The sequence below is a fragment of the Ogataea parapolymorpha genome, chromosome III, assembly GCF_000187245.1.
Source record: "Ogataea parapolymorpha DL-1 chromosome III, whole genome shotgun sequence".
NCBI lineage: Eukaryota > Fungi > Ascomycota > Pichiomycetes > Pichiales > Pichiaceae > Ogataea > Ogataea parapolymorpha.
This window is the reverse complement of record NC_027864.1, coordinates 369,568-384,542: the sequence shown is the minus strand read 5'-3', so window position 1 is coordinate 384,542 and position 14,975 is coordinate 369,568. Positions and strand designations below refer to the sequence as shown.

Here is a 14,975-nt window from a genome sequence, read left to right as displayed (position 1 = left end):
TGTGCTTAGCTAAGCCAGAGTCTGAATCAGTGTCTATAAAATAAAACATTCACGAATAAATCTTGTACACGAAGAACGTCGAGGCCAGCAGCCCGATCGCACCGCAAGAAACGCCGAGAATGAGATCCATGATCGTTGCGTACACCAGGTAGATGATTGGCGACACAACGTCAACGACCTTCATTCGGAAGATAAGGTAGTAGACAGAGTAGCCCATTAGGTAGATGAAGATCGAGCCGGCGCTCGTCACAAACGACTTCCATTGCCAGTTGTAGTAGTCGCCAGAATTCAGGCGTAGGTAGGTGGAGATTATACTGATCTCTATCACCACCACGTACAGCAGGAACGCCGTGAACGACAGGAAACCATACATGTAGTAGAAGGACAGTTTTTCCACCCATAGCGACTTGAACAGGAACACCAGCTCGACGAAAATAATTCCAAAGGGGAACAGGCCAAACAGTGGGAGCGAGAACTTGAGTTTGTTGTAGAACGGTTGTTTTGGTATGGCTCTCTTGGTCTCTGTGTATCTCTCAGCGACCCGTGGCTTGTTTTTGATCAAAAGGCCAAGAAGGTCGAGTCTGTTGGAGATGAAGCCTCCAAACAAAGAAATGGGTATCTGCAAAAGAACATAGATGAATATTAATGCCATGATAGTGCCAAAGGGCAAAGCCAACGAGGAGTCCTTGGCCCAGATGATGAAATTCAAAATGAAGAGAATGATGAGGACTAATGCTGTAAACAAACTACCCGAGAGGAAAGAGACTGTTCTCCAGGAGGCAACCTGCCTGTGTGTGAAGGTTCTGTAGAATTGGACGCCTGCAAACCCAGAGAAGAAGCCTGCAATCACAAACGTGGCAATGGCACTTGTCAAGATGGTGTTGTTGGGGCCAGATATTCCGGCAGTGCACAAAATGGAAACTCCAAACATAGTGAGAGACAACTGCACACCGGAACCTCCAAGAATACTGAGGATCACCGGCATGCTTGGTTGCACGAAAACGTCGCTAGCCAAAGCTCTCCAGCCCGACTTCGGTCCGTCGCGGGTTTCAGGCAAAGACCCAACTAGTGAGTCAAGTTTCTCTGTGAAAGTGTCTCTTCTAATCTTGAAGTCGCTGTTTAGTGTTCTGACAAATACAACAGACACCGCCAGCGAGAGAAGAGATACCACGAGTAGCGAGTTGACCAGTGCAAACCAGTGCATCTTGCTGTCGTTGGCCGCTCCACCCGGGGTTCTGTACATTTTCCATCTGTTTTCGTATGTGACGTCCACCTCTTCTCTCCAGTAGACCGAATACGTGAACGGCACGACTAGCCTGTCTTTGGCTCCCGGGATGATGGCGAAGTTTGCGTAGTCTCTGGATGCTCCCGGACAATGGAAGTCAGAGACCGATTTAGGGTACACCTCGAACCCGACAATGGTCTTCTTGTCCGGGTTGCCGTTCTCTTTGTGCCATCTCACCACGATCATCACATGGTTGTGGAGGTAGCTGACGCCGTTCTGCACGAACCCCAACGGGAACCCGGCGACATAGTATTTTTCAGCGTTCTGTTTGCCTGTCTTGGGCTTGATGAAAGTGGTGGCGCCTGGCAGGCCGTCGATCCGCCACTCCACCATGTACTCGTTTTTGATCAGCTCGTCTGCGCGCTTGATCGCGTTCTGTTTGATCACCCTGTCGCACAATCGCGCACACGGCTCGTCCTGGCCGAAGGTGAGGTGGTAGTCCGATTGCCAGATCCGGTCTCCATTCAGCACCTCTCCCAAAGAGAGATGCACCGGCCGTGCATTCTGTGTTGGAGGACACACAAACGGGAGCTTGTAGTAGGCATATGGCAGCTGCGTGTTTTCAGACTCCACTGTGTTGACAAGGAGATCCACCTTGTCTCCGTCTTTGTAGTAGTCTCTGCCCCAGGGGAGTCTCCACGACGGTTTCGGGATGCTGAGGGCCGAGCACAGCGCGGGCCAAAGCAATAACGCTGTGATTGCAAGCCAGGTTATGTTTGTAGCCATTAAAGAGGAATACTAATTTCAAGCGAAAGACGCCACGACGTGACACGACTGCTCAATATCAAGCTGGCTTGGAATAGTAAGCTAAGAAACGTATAAACAGGCTCTTAATCTGCTTGATTGGCCTGCGATTTGTAACTTGGTGTCGGTATGGGAAAGAGGGCTTAAAAATACAAACAAAACTTCGAAATTCCATCTTTGCACCGAGCGGTGAGGAAAAAATAGGGAAATTAAAACGAGAAAATTTACATCTTTGCACCAATTCATTCATGCTATCACAAGGTGACCAGATATTGGACCAGCTGCGACAGTACGACGTGCGCAAGAACCTGCAGCGCACGCAGTCGGACCTCGTTGGTGAATTTGCCGACGACGAGCTTGCCGGAAACATGGGCCGTGCCAAAATCGACGACCTCCAGCAGATGACTCGACGTCACGCCTACACAGCGCTCAAGATCAAGGACGACCGGCCGCGGTACGTGCCGCCGATCAACTTCGCGACGGTCGAGTCGGACTTGTACCGGTCGGGCCATCCGCAGCCCATCAACTTTGAGTTCCTGGACACTTTGAATTTGAAGACGATCATTTACATTGGGGACAAGACGGACAATTACGACTACTACAAGTGGATAGCCGGCCATGCGGGCGAGAAGACGATCAGTTTCCGGTTTTTCAAGATGAAGCCGCCCTCGACGTTCGGGACGTCGCACATGTTCAACGACGAGGTGGCCTTGAACACGGTGCTGAATCTCGTGGCTAATAGGGAGAATTACCCGATCCTGATCCACTCTAACAAGGGGAAACATAGGGTGGGGGTTCTTGTGGGGTTGATCCGGAAATTTCTGCAAGGGTGGAGTCTGAGCGGCACTTTTGACGAGTACGCCAAGTTTGCGCGCGAAAAGGGCGAGGGCGACCTCGAGTTCATCGAGACGTTCAAGCCCATCATCAAGATCGACCCGGAGCGCAGGCCGGAATTTGTGCGGTGCGATTAGAGAAAACATGCATTGCTAAGTCTATGAACTGTTGCTATCCTCGTTCTTCTTCTCTGCGGGCTGGTCGGAGAGCGACTCCTGGGCCACCTCGCGCACAAGCTCACCGTTGACCGGAGTCAGCTTGCTGAGGTTGAGGTCGAAGAAGTTGCGTCTCACCTCGACGTAGTCGTACGCAAACTCGCCGATCTGGTCCTCGTCCATTCCATTTTGCTCGCCCTCCTCGCTCGCGCGCATCTTGAGCCCGGGAACACGGTTCAACACAAAGCAGATAATCGCCGTCACTGCCACGCAGTATCCAGTCACGGCCCCCACGTAAGCCAGCTGCTTGTACATCTGTTTCCAGTTCTGGTCGTACCAGCCGCCCGGATGGTCTGTGTATCCGTCGTATCCAATCACTTCCGACGACGCGAAGAACGCATTACCAACAATCAGTCCCAGAACACCCGCAACACCGTGCTCGGCCATCACATCCAGACTGTCGTCCACTTTAAGCCACACCTTGAGCTTGGTCGAATAGTTGCACACCACTCCGGTGACCACCCCCAAAACCACCGACGCCCACAGTGGGATGCAACCCGACGAAGGCGTTGCAGCCACAAGGCCGGAAATGATACCAGAACACAGCCCCACCGTCGAGAAGTGGTGGTTGATCCGGAAATCTAGCAGACACCAGGTGATTCCTCCAAACGCAGCGCACAAGTTGGAGTTCATAATGGCGTATATCGACTTGTACGAAGGCTTGATGCACGTGAGCCCATTGAATCCCAGCCATCCGAACCACAGCATCGCCGTGCCGATGGTGATCAGCGACACGTTGTGCGGTCTGTAATTGACCATTAAATGCTGTCTTCTCTCGCCAAGGAAGTAGGAGACCACAAAGCCGCCGAATCCGGACAGAATCTCCACAGGGCCGCCACCGGCGTAATCCAGCACCCCCCAGTCCAAAGCCCAGCCGTCAGGACCCCAGACCCAATACGCCACGGGACAGTACACGAGAGTGAGCCAGAAAAACGAGAAAACCATGGCCGGAAGCACGCGGCCGCGCTCGCAGACAGATCCCAGCAAAATGCAAATGGTGATGGTGGAAAACATGCCCTGGAAGTTGGCAAAGGCCATCTCGGGGTACCCTTTCTCGTCGTCTCCGAGGGTGGTCAAAACGCCGAGGTTCTGGTATCCAAAGTTGTGCAAATTACCAATGAATTTGTTGCTGGCAGATGAAGAGAACGCCAACGAGTATCCCCAGAAATACCACTGGAATTGGGCAATGCAAATGGCTGCGAAGGTGATGAAGATCATGTGCAAAGCCGATTTTCTCCTGGCAAGGCCAGAGTAGAGGTAAGCCAGACCGAAGCACATGACGAGCACGAGACATGTGCCCGTAATGAGGGTGATCACGGTGGCACCGTCGTACAGATTGGCGTCTTCCCAAACCGCTCGAGGAAGTAGTTGAAGCATCGAGAAATGAGAGAAATTTGGAAATACCAAAAATTTTTGACCACTAAAAAAACAATAGCCGCACGAGAGACACTGATAAAACTAAAGTGGACGGCAGAGCTCGGGAACAGGGATTGGAAGAGGAGTTTTGGCATACACGGACGCAAACACAGGGCTGCAACAACAGAGCTACAACAACACTGCCACCGGCGTTGTTTGCTCCCCTGAGACGACTAGAGACCCTTGAGTTGTTGTTCTTCGAGAGTCGTGCCGCATATATCTGCTGAAAAAGAAACGAGATTACGCAAGTGCAACAATCTCTGGTGCGAGGAGTAGATGTTGTGCAGAAAACGTGATGATAGTCATGTGAGCAGAACTTTGTGGAAAAAAACACAAAAATATTAATAAAAAAATAAAAAAATCGGAAATGTAAACAGATCATCGACATCCGTGCACCAGTACTGGTGGAAGGGAAAAAATTGTTGGATACACGTGATCGGCGTGCATGTGCCCGGGTCCTGCCCCCCCAAGCCGTCCAACCAAATTGAATCGTGGCGGGGAGACCGTGGAACCACTAATTAAGGCAAATCCAATAATTATTTGTTTTCGCTAATTTCCCAACTTTTATTAAAAATGGCTCCTCCAGCATTCTCCGATATTGCTAAACCAACCAATGACATCCTCGGCAAGGACTTCTACCACTACACTCCTGTTGCCCTGGACCTGAAAACTGTGGCTCCAAACGGTGTCACTTTCAGCACCAAGGGTAACGTTTCCGGTGGTAAGACCTCGGCCGCCTTGGAAGGTAAATACGCTGACAAGAGCACTGGCCTGACATTGACCCAGGGCTGGAACACTGCCAATGCCTTGGACACCAAGATTGAGCTTGCCGACGCTCTTTCTCCAGGCCTTAAGTCCGAGCTGGTCACCAGTGCCGTGCCAGGCGGAAACAGATCGGTCAAGCTGAACCTGTACTTTGCCCAGCAATCCATTAACGCCCGTGCGTTTGTTGACCTGCTCAAGGGCCCAGTCTTCAACGGTGACCTGACGGTTGGCCAAGAAGGTTTCACCACTGGTGCCTCTCTGTCGTACGACGTCAAGTCTGCCACCTTGACTGGCTACTCTGCCGCCGTCGGCTACAAGGCCCCATCCTACGCTGTCTCCCTGACTGCTGCCAACAACCTCTCCGTCTTTGCTGCCGGCTACTACCACAAGGTCTCTCCAGTCCTTGAGGTCGGAACGAAGGGTACTTTTGACTCCAAGAGTGCTGCTGGCTCCAACCCTGTGGCCATTGAGGTGGCCACTAAGTACAGCCTCGACGCTACCTCGTTCGTCAAGGCCAAGATCACGGACTCCGGTCTGCTTGCCTTGGCCTACTCGCAGGACCTCAGACCAGGCGTCAAGCTCGGCCTCGGAGGTGCCTTCGATACTCTCAAGCTTGGTGAGTCTGCTCACAAGCTCGGATTGTCCTTGTCTTTCTCTGCCTAAATAGATTCAATGACACCGTCATTACATCTTTGCACCAGTTAATGGAAAAATATTCGTGTAATTTTCGAGCTCGAAAAACTGCTCCAATCCACTAGCATGTCTTCTGCCCAGACGAAAACGCAGCCCAGACAGCCGTGGGCGGCGGCAATCGCTGCGAAGCCGCCTGCACGGACGGCCAAGCCGGCGCCAAAGACACAGGCTGCCGGATACGTCCCCGTCAACAACTTCAACAGCCAGCAACTGCAAACCGCCCTGGCCGCTAAGTTCAAGCAGATAGAGGCGCAGGTGGGCCCTGGTGGCGTCTATCACGGGTCACCTGCGTGGACGACCAAAAACAAGAAACGCAAAGGCCTCGACGTGCTGGCCGAGCTGTCTAAAAACATCGAGCAGTAACTTTATGTATGTCGCTGTATTACGTAAGCACGAATTAAGCTTAATTAGCGCCCCGCTTGACGCGTAGGAGGTAGTGGTGATTGAGAAAGCCCTGCCGTTTCCGGCATACGATCTACGACCTGTCCCGAATTTCTGGTCTCTGGAGGACCGTAGTCCCAGACCCGTTTCATCCGGGTTACCGTTTCGGTTTTATCAGTACAAGGCCCAGAGGCAATGCTGGTGCAGCATATTTATCTCTGCCCTTCAAAATTGGCACCGGAATTACGAGCCGTGCATATATTTATATTGCGGTCGGTGTTTCAGAAGCTACGTGGATCTGGAAACGCGCGCCACACTAGGCAGCGTCCCAAGCGGGCTGGCATCCTATTCGAAACACGCGCTGCTCCAACTCAGACGCCCTATTGCCTGCTTCAGGCAAAATGTTCTGTGGCTGCCCCATACAGTACGCGTCCCGTGTAGATCTGTGCCATATTCCCCTGCACGCTATTGTGCTTTTTTGTGACGTTATTAGATCGTATCTTCTTCTGTACAGGAAAATTGTAGCCAGCTGCGACCTGTAAATTTTCTTTTTTTTCCTCTTTGTTTTCCCGGTTAGAGCCAGAAGGAGAAAACTTTATTTACTAAATTGCTTTTCCGTCTTTTCCTCAGTCGCTCGTTTCCACTCCCTACGCTTATGGCCCATCCATGAGCTCACCCCCCATCCCCCACAGGCCCGCAGAACGGCCTCCAGCCGCCGCCAAGACGCGGCCACCGGCACCGTCGTTCCGCAGCTATCTCTGGTGACTTTGACGTCCAGGAGTTTGGACTTTTGCCCCCCATGATGTCCAAGTCTGTCCCCGGATCTACCTCCTGCTCGCTCTCCGGCTCGTTCTGCGGCTCTCCCGTGAAAAGCCCGCTTGTCCAGCTCGCAGCCGAGGACTCCACGTTGTCCAGTAGACAGAAAATTTTGCTCACCTCGACACCGGCGTCCGCCCACGAGGACGCCCGCACGCGGTACTTTATCACGGAGGACACCAAGTTCGAGTCCGGCTCGAGTGTGCCGCGCGCGATGATCGATCTCGATGACGTGTTCATGAGCTCACGCGCGCCCGCCAGAAAAAGCAGCAGAACCATGTCCGCTCCGGAACTGGAGAGCTTCCACATACCCAAACACTCGCTGCTGTGCTCGCCAAAGAAGAATGACGTCGCCATCGCAGAGGAGATCACAGAGGAGGACTTTGAGGACTCCGAACAGCTGCTCACCAAAATCCCCACCCAGAACTCCGAGCTGTCGTCAACCAACTCCGGCAAGGGCACGCCGCTGCCGGCAGGAGTGCTGCTCAACGATAACTGCTCGTCCAACTCGCTCAACTCGCAGAGTTCCAATAATTCGCTGCACAAAAGCCTAGCAAATATCAACACGCCAAGCGTCTCCAGCCTGCGGGGCAAGGTGAGATACCAGTCCTATTACAATTCGCAGCAGAAAATCAATACCCAGGCCGCGTCCACACCATCCAGTACGGCAACGGCAGATTCTGACAGGTTTGGCCGTAAGCCTTGTCTGATGGCGCCCTCCTCGTCGTCGTCGCCTTCCTCAGCCTTCCGCGGCGTGTCCAAGTCGCGCTCTCCGATCCGCAACCTCAGATACCAGACCCCGCCCCAAAAAAACCCGTTCCAGTTCGAGCCTATCGTCTACGAGATTCCCAAGTCGTTCCACAGAGACCACGGCTACACCGCCTCCATGTCGAACCAGAGCGCTGCTAAGCTGGACGAGCCCGTGACAGAGAACAAGATGGAGGCCCACAAGCGGTCGAACTCGTTGTTCAGCACTCTGTCGTCCAAGTTCCACCACCGGCGCAAATCGTCACTGCTGTCCATGAGGTCCACGCCACACAAGGCCTCCATCATCGAGAAGACTACCGACGAGGTTTTCGGTCTCCACGAATACGCACACGCCAACGAGTCGACTCTGCTTTTCGACGACCAGACCTTGACTGAAGACGTCATTGGCGAGCCGGGCCCCATGATCGAGGTGGTGGAGCCCCAGCCCAAGCCGGCGTTGGCCCGGCTCTCGAAAAACGGGCCGCTCAAAAAACACTCCAAAAGCCGAAGCACGAGCTTTATCAATTTTTCTAATTACGATTCTAAAAAAAGCGGAGCCACCGGGGCCAGTCGTTTTTTCAGTTGGATGATCAAGTCCAATCGGGGCGAACGAGCCGCAGATAATTAATGGAAATCCTATTAGCATTATACAGACACTTTATATGATAGTGAATCAAATTGTTATAAATACTGTTTCTGCATCGCCGCGATTTGTTCCTCTGTCCTGGCCTCTTCTGCCTCGTCCTTACTTAGCCGGTAAACGCCGATGATCCAGCTGACCAGGCTCACGAGCCGCTCCACCAGCTTCGGCAGCCGTATTTTGGAATAAACCAGCGTCAGATCCAGAACCAGCTCGTTTGCGTAGCCAATCAGCTCCAGATACGTCCGGAACTTCTCTGTGTACAGAAAAACGAGCTTTTCGCGATCCTGTGACGCGGCTTCGGGCAACAGCACGTTCTTGCCGTTGCGCGAAAGCATTTCCGCTTCCAACTCCAATATTCGGATCAGTTTGTTAAGCTTAATAAGCTTGACTATGAGGTTTTTTAGGTTTATCAAAATGATGACGAAATACACCTTGGATAGGTTTTTGAGAAGCGTCTCCACTCCGCGAAACTTGGACGCAAACCGTGATTTGCTCAAAATATTCTGGAACATGGTGAAGTTGTCGAAAAGCGAAACCATCGACTCAAGGTTGGCCAGCAACCCTGTTTCGAAACTGTTATATTTATCCTGCCACGAGCGTTGTGGCTGAGTTCGAAGGGCGAAAAGCGGCCCGGTTAATGTGCCGCTGTTTGTTCGACTGCGTTGATTGGGCGAATAGAGCGTAGGACTGCTGGAAAGCGAGCTTGTAGAGCTTCTGCGTCGTTGTTTGGCGTTTTTGACCACTAGAAGCCCGAGAAAAGCGAGTTTTGACAGCCGCTCATTGCCAGCAGGCGGTCCGCGGTCGCGATCAGATTCCAGCTTCAGCAGCAGCTGCCGCAGCTTAGGGCCGTAATGCAAATTGGACATAGACTAATTAATTTATTTTATTTTATTTTTACTGATTAATCGCACGAGCTTTTGTGAATGGTCGTGCACCGCCCATGCTCGCACAGGATAAAACGTGTTCCAGAGGGGCAAATTTTTCTGTTTGGGATTGTACTGTTGTTCTTCCTAAGAGTAATTTGTATTTGTACCTATGTCTGTCGAAGAATTTGAAACGATATTAAAAGAGTTACCGGGACTAAAAGCTCCAGGAGTGTCTGGGTCGAGAATCAAGAAACTAAAAGAAATATTCCTCAACAACGTGTCCGAAGAGTCCAAACTTGTGTCTAAGCTGTATTCGTGTTGTAAAGCCACGCCTGCCACACACAAGTTGGGAGCCCTGTACGTTGTCGACGCGATTGTGAGAGGACTGATCGACCAGATCTCCAAGTCAGATACTACAGAAATTACTGAGTCTTCTCCAGAAGGAACAGCCAACTCTGCCGTGTACAAGATCCAGTCGTTGATCGAGAACCTGGTGGATGACGCTGTGCCCGTTTCCAACGACGATATCAAGGAGAAGATCGGTAAACTCGTAGAAATCTGGGACAAGGGAGACACTTTTGACAAGAAAATAATTTCATCCATCAAAGATAAGTATTTCCGTACCACCACTCCTCCAGGCACTCCTCCTAAGAAAAGGGTCAAGTTTGCTGTCGAACCAACTGTCGAGCCTCCTGCTCCCTCAGCCTCCTCGTCGTCGTCTAAAGACCCGACCTCTGTGCTGCAAGCTCTGGCCAACCTCGCAAAGAAGACTCCTTCTCCCGCTTCCGGCTCTGGCTCGGCCAAGATGGTTTCTCCCCCACCTCCCCCTGCCGCGCAGCCTGTTTCCAACGGGACGGCCGCTGCTCCAGCCGGCTCGGCGCCTTCCAGTTCCGATCCAAATGCCATTTTCCAGCTGCTGCAGAGCATGAACAAGATTTCTGGAGCACAGCCTAATTACCAGCAACAGCAGCAGTACGGCCTTCCTCCGCAACCGCCAGTCTCTGCCAATCAAAACAGACAAAACTATAGAGAAAGAGACTCGAACCCGCTCGGAAGAAGACCGCGGTCCCGTTCGCCAAAGAGAGAATCCAAGCCGGTCGGCGACCATGAGCGTAATATTCCGGGAACTCCTCATTATCGCGAGCGCAAGCCGTTCATCGATCCGTCCATTCCACAGGGCTACATCAAGGTTTACTCACGGACCATTTTCATTGGCGGTGTGCCGCACTCCATGGACGAGAGGACGCTGACGCAGCAGCTGAGGCCGTATGCAGAGGTGCAGAGCGTGATTTTGAACAGCGAGAGAAAACACGCCTTTGTCAAGGTGTACTCGAGACAGGAGGCCGAGTCGGTCATCCAGGCGTTCTCCGTGAGCCACCATCCGTCCGGACTGCGTGCCAGATGGGGAGTCGGCTTTGGACCAAGAGACTGCTGCGACTATCAGGCGGGCGTGAGCACGATTCCGATCAGCAGGCTGACCGACGCAGACAAGAAATGGATAGTGACCGCCGAGTGGGGAGGAACGGGGGGCATGCCGCTGCAGTCGGGGCTGTTTATCGAGGAGCCGGACATTGAGGTCGGGTCCGGCGTGTCGTCAAAGTCGATTTCCAAGAAAATGCCTACAAATTCTACTCAGAACGGACCCAAGTCCGACGGTATGCCGATTGTCGGGGCTAGTCCGCCAGCTGGTTTCCAGAATTCGCCTCCTACAGGATACCCTATGATGTCGAACCCGGGAAACATCCCGATCAACATGGGAATGCCCAACGGAATGCCTGCGGGAATGCCCAACATGGGCATGCCAAACATGGCTGGAATGCCTAACATGGGGCAGCCGGGCGTGGACCAGAACGCCATGCTTGCGCAGATGATGACCGCGATGCAGCAGATGCAGCAGCAGGGCGGCCAGCAGGCCGACATGGGCGCCATGTTCCAGAACCTGGCCAACATGATGAGAAGATAGGTAGAAATAAATAAAATAATTTTTTCCAATTAATTTTTCAGCAATTTTTCTGTTATGGGCCGTGGACCAAGCATTTTGCGGTTTGACGCCTTTTCCAAGACCGTCGACGACGCGCGCATCAAGACGACGTCGGGCGGGATCCTGACGCTTGTGTGCATTCTCACGACGCTGCTGCTGCTGATCAACGAGTACACGGACTACTCGCGCATCGTGACCCGGCCCGAGCTGGTGGTGGACCGCGACCGCCACAAGAAGCTCGAGATCAACCTCGACATCAGCTTCCAGAACATGCCGTGCGACCTGCTTACGATGGACATCATGGACCAGTCGGGAGACATGCAATTGGACCTGTTGTCATCTGGGTTCAGCAAGATCCGTCTGGACAGACAGGGCAACGAGATCGGGCAAGAGAACATGCGTGTGAACCAGGAGTTTGCGCTCACGTCGTCGGATCCGACATACTGTGGCTCGTGCTACGGCGCGGCCGACCAGTCGCGCAACGACGAGCTGCCGCAGGACCAGAAAGTGTGCTGCAACTCGTGCGAGTCGGTCAAGCAGGCGTACGCGCGCAATGCGTGGAAATTCTACGACGGCAAGGACATCGAGCAGTGCGAAAAAGAGGGCTACGTGGACAGAATCAACGCGCGATTGGACGAAGGGTGCCGTGTGCGCGGAACTGCCGAGATTGCGCGGATCGGGGGCAATCTGCACTTTGCGCCGGGCAGCTCGATGAATTTCAACGAAAAACACGTGCACGACCTGTCGCTATACGACATGCACTCTAACAAGTTCAACTTTGACCACACAATCAACCATTTCTCGTTCGGCCTGGACGACCACAGCGTCGCCGACTACAAGACGACGCACCCGCTGGATGCGACGACCCACAGAGACGGCCGCAAGTACCATGTGTACTCGTACTTCCTCAAGGTGGTGAACACACGGTACGAGTTCCTGGACGGGCGCAAGGTGGAGACGAACCAGTTTTCTGCGACGCAGCACGACCGGCCGTTCCGGGGCGGCCGCGACGAAGACCACCCGAACACGATTCACGCGCAGGGCGGGCTGCCGGGGGTGTTTTTCCACTTTGAGATCAGCCCGCTCAAGATCATCAACCGCGAGCAGTACAACAAGACCTGGAGTGCCTTTGCGCTGGGGGCGTGTGCGGCGATCTCGGGCGTTTTGACGGTGTTCACGTTGCTCGACCGCACGATCTGGGCGGCTAACCGTATGCTCAAGGACAAGAAAGATACCTAGAAAAGGAAAAAATAACACTTTTTTTTTTTTACCTAATCTGAGATCTGTTTCTGTAAAATATTTTCAAATAAATTCGTCGCGTCGAATTCCACCATGTCTCTTCCCACCCGCACGAGCTCCACAACGTCGATGCCCTCGGCGTCGCGCACACCGTCGGGCCCCATTGCGTCGCAGTCGCTCATTATGAACAAACGCGCCGCCCACAAAGACTCGCTCTACTACGTCGCCCTGCGTCTTCTCGAAAGGCTGGCCAAGGTGCCGGGAATGACCCCCTATCTCGAGCTGGCGTACTCTGTGGCCGAGGACTGCGCCGAGCAACAGGCGTACGCACTCAGCAGCCGCAGCAGCCAGCGCCGCTCTGGCTCTGACGCCCGCTCGTCGGACTCCCTGCTTAGCTACTGGGACAGCACACTGTTCACGTTCAGTGCAGGCATTCTCCCCGCGCAAACCAGCCACGACCCGGTCACGCCGCTGCTCAAGCTGTTCCAACAGGGCGCGCCGCTGTGTCTGATTTTCAACACTCTGAGCCCGGAGAACAAGATCGAATTGGTGCTATCGGACGACATCAAGGTGTGCAAAATGAGCGTGTACAAATTTCTGAGTGCGTGCAAGCAGCATCTGAATATCCGCGACGACGAGCTGTTTTCCATTACAAGCGTGTTTTCGGACGACACAAACCACCTCTTGCAGGTGATTGCGGCGGTGAATTTGGTGCTCGACTTCGAGCCCAAGTTCGACGCCGCAGACGTGCCCGACCAGGTGCACGTGGACGACGCGCGGTCGCGCGTGGTGCGCGAGATCGTCGAGAGCGAGCGCAAGTACGTGCAGGACCTGGAAATCTTGCACCAGTTCCGCGCAGAACTGATCAGAGCGGAACTTATTTCGAGCGAGAACATCAACCTGCTGTTCCCCAACTTGCCCGAGATCGTGGACTTCCAGCGGCGGTTTCTGGTGGGGCTCGAGTGCAACGCGGCGGTGCCGGGCAAGTACCAGCGCATCGGCTCGGTGTTCTTGCACCCGGGCGCACAGGGCTTCCGCATCTACGAGCCCTGGTCGCTGTACCAGACCACGGCCGTCGACTTTGTGAACCGCGAGGCGGCGAATTTACAGCGGTCCTCGTCGCTCATCAACAGCCCCTACGAGCTGCAGAGCTTCCTGATCAAGCCTGTCCAGCGTCTGTGCAAGTACCCGTTGCTGTTGCAGGAGCTCCTCCGTCTCACGGATCCGTCGTGGCCGAACTATTCGGAGCTGCATCTCGCTCTGCTAAGTTCCAAAGAGGTCGCCAACAAGATCAACGAGTCGCAGAGGAAGTCAGAAAACATCCAGCTCACCAAGGAGCTGCACGACCGCGTCGTCGACTGGAAGGGCTACTCGCTCGTGAATGCTGGCGAACTGCTGTATGCAAATCAGGTCACCGTCAAGGACCTGCTTACGGACGGCCACTCGTCCGAAAAAGAGGTGCACTGCTACCTTTTCGAGAAAATGGTGTTTTTTTTCAAGGAGGCCGGCCACAAGAGCCGGCTCGCGCAGAAACTCAAGGCCAGCTCGGTGCCCGCGACGCAGAACCCGCCGCTCTCGCTCAGCGGGATCGTCTACATCAACAAAATCTACAGATGCACGCCGTCCGACAGCTCGAAGCATTTTGGCAGCACGGGCCATTTTCTCACGCTCAGATGGCGCGGCAGCCGCGATACCGGCGGCTGCGTGATCCGGTTCCGGCTTGAGGAGCAGCTCGCGCAATGGGAGGCCGCCATCAGACGGCTGTCCAGCGAAGACGACTACTTTGCCCGGCGCTCGAGCTCGCCGTCGCAGTCCGAGGAGCTCTCGAACCGCGTGTCCGCGCAGACACGCTCGTCGTCCACGTCGTCCGACCACTCGTCGTACTTCTACCCGAAACCACGCACCGTGAGCTCCTCCACGGCCACCACGACGCCGCACCCGGCCACCGACAAGAAACTACGGTCGGTGTCGTCGCCGGTGACGAGCAGCGACCGAATGACGCCGCTGACCCCTGCGTTTGCGGCTCTGTCGCTGTCACAGCCGCAAAAAGTGCACATCAAGCTGATCTACAATACGTCCGCGGTGCATCTGTCGGTGAATGCTAACGTGGCATTCTCCGAGCTCGTCGATACGCTCGTTTACAAGCTGAACCACTCGTTTGGGTCGTCCGCAGACGGCGACCGCACCTTTGCCGCCGACAACTCAAAGTTCCGGTACAGAGACGAGGACGGCGAGTATGTGCGGTTCCAGAGCCAGGCCGACTGGCAGATGGCCAAGGAGATGCTGGACGAGATCGAGGACGAAGAGGAACGGATCCTCAACATCGCCGTGCAACGGGCAGGCGTGTAGC

The 14,975-nt window shown here is 54.1% G+C and overlaps 10 protein-coding genes across 10 annotated transcripts; 7 read left to right on the top strand and 3 right to left on the bottom strand.

Annotated features, from left to right (window-relative positions):
- Positions 1–49: 49 nt before the first annotated feature.
- On the bottom strand, positions 50–2,011 carry HPODL_00381 (Protein with a role in cellular adhesion and filamentous growth; the record flags this gene model as incomplete). Its single annotated transcript, XM_014080326.1, has 1 exon — positions 50–2,011. One exon carries the CDS (start codon positions 2,009–2,011, stop codon positions 50–52), a length of 1,962 nt encoding a protein of 653 aa, XP_013935801.1.
- A 266-nt stretch (positions 2,012–2,277) lies between these two features.
- Positions 2,278–3,000, top strand: HPODL_00380 (tyrosine phosphatase; the record flags this gene model as incomplete). Its single annotated transcript, XM_014080325.1, has 1 exon — positions 2,278–3,000. The coding sequence occupies one exon, from the start codon at positions 2,278–2,280 to the stop codon at positions 2,998–3,000; it is 723 nt and encodes a 240-aa protein (XP_013935800.1).
- Positions 3,001–3,021: 21 nt separating this feature from the next.
- Positions 3,022–4,455, bottom strand: HPODL_00379 (Ammonium transporter MEP1; the record flags this gene model as incomplete). Its single annotated transcript, XM_014080324.1, has 1 exon — positions 3,022–4,455. The coding sequence occupies one exon, from the start codon at positions 4,453–4,455 to the stop codon at positions 3,022–3,024; it is 1,434 nt and encodes a 477-aa protein (XP_013935799.1).
- Positions 4,456–5,067: 612 nt separating this feature from the next.
- On the top strand, positions 5,068–5,922 carry HPODL_00378 (Mitochondrial outer membrane protein porin; the record flags this gene model as incomplete). Its single annotated transcript, XM_014080323.1, has 1 exon — positions 5,068–5,922. The coding sequence occupies one exon, from the start codon at positions 5,068–5,070 to the stop codon at positions 5,920–5,922; it is 855 nt and encodes a 284-aa protein (XP_013935798.1).
- A 96-nt stretch (positions 5,923–6,018) lies between these two features.
- Positions 6,019–6,315, top strand: HPODL_00377 (uncharacterized protein; the record flags this gene model as incomplete). Its single annotated transcript, XM_014080322.1, has 1 exon — positions 6,019–6,315. The coding sequence occupies one exon, from the start codon at positions 6,019–6,021 to the stop codon at positions 6,313–6,315; it is 297 nt and encodes a 98-aa protein (XP_013935797.1).
- Positions 6,316–7,132: 817 nt separating this feature from the next.
- On the top strand, positions 7,133–8,524 carry HPODL_00376 (putative secreted protein; the record flags this gene model as incomplete). The annotated part of the gene is made up of 1 exon (XM_014080321.1): positions 7,133–8,524. One exon carries the CDS (start codon positions 7,133–7,135, stop codon positions 8,522–8,524), a length of 1,392 nt encoding a protein of 463 aa, XP_013935796.1.
- A 53-nt stretch (positions 8,525–8,577) lies between these two features.
- HPODL_00375 (uncharacterized protein) lies at positions 8,578–9,405 on the bottom strand (the record flags this gene model as incomplete). Its single annotated transcript, XM_014080320.1, has 1 exon — positions 8,578–9,405. One exon carries the CDS (start codon positions 9,403–9,405, stop codon positions 8,578–8,580), a length of 828 nt encoding a protein of 275 aa, XP_013935795.1.
- Positions 9,406–9,574: 169 nt separating this feature from the next.
- HPODL_00374 (Protein NRD1) lies at positions 9,575–11,368 on the top strand (the record flags this gene model as incomplete). The annotated part of the gene is made up of 1 exon (XM_014080319.1): positions 9,575–11,368. The coding sequence occupies one exon, from the start codon at positions 9,575–9,577 to the stop codon at positions 11,366–11,368; it is 1,794 nt and encodes a 597-aa protein (XP_013935794.1).
- A 54-nt stretch (positions 11,369–11,422) lies between these two features.
- HPODL_00373 (ER-derived vesicles protein ERV46) lies at positions 11,423–12,625 on the top strand (the record flags this gene model as incomplete). The annotated part of the gene is made up of 1 exon (XM_014080318.1): positions 11,423–12,625. One exon carries the CDS (start codon positions 11,423–11,425, stop codon positions 12,623–12,625), a length of 1,203 nt encoding a protein of 400 aa, XP_013935793.1.
- A 93-nt stretch (positions 12,626–12,718) lies between these two features.
- On the top strand, positions 12,719–14,974 carry HPODL_00372 (Rho guanine nucleotide exchange factor scd1; the record flags this gene model as incomplete). Its single annotated transcript, XM_014080317.1, has 1 exon — positions 12,719–14,974. One exon carries the CDS (start codon positions 12,719–12,721, stop codon positions 14,972–14,974), a length of 2,256 nt encoding a protein of 751 aa, XP_013935792.1.
- Between the last annotated feature and the right edge of the window lies 1 nt (position 14,975).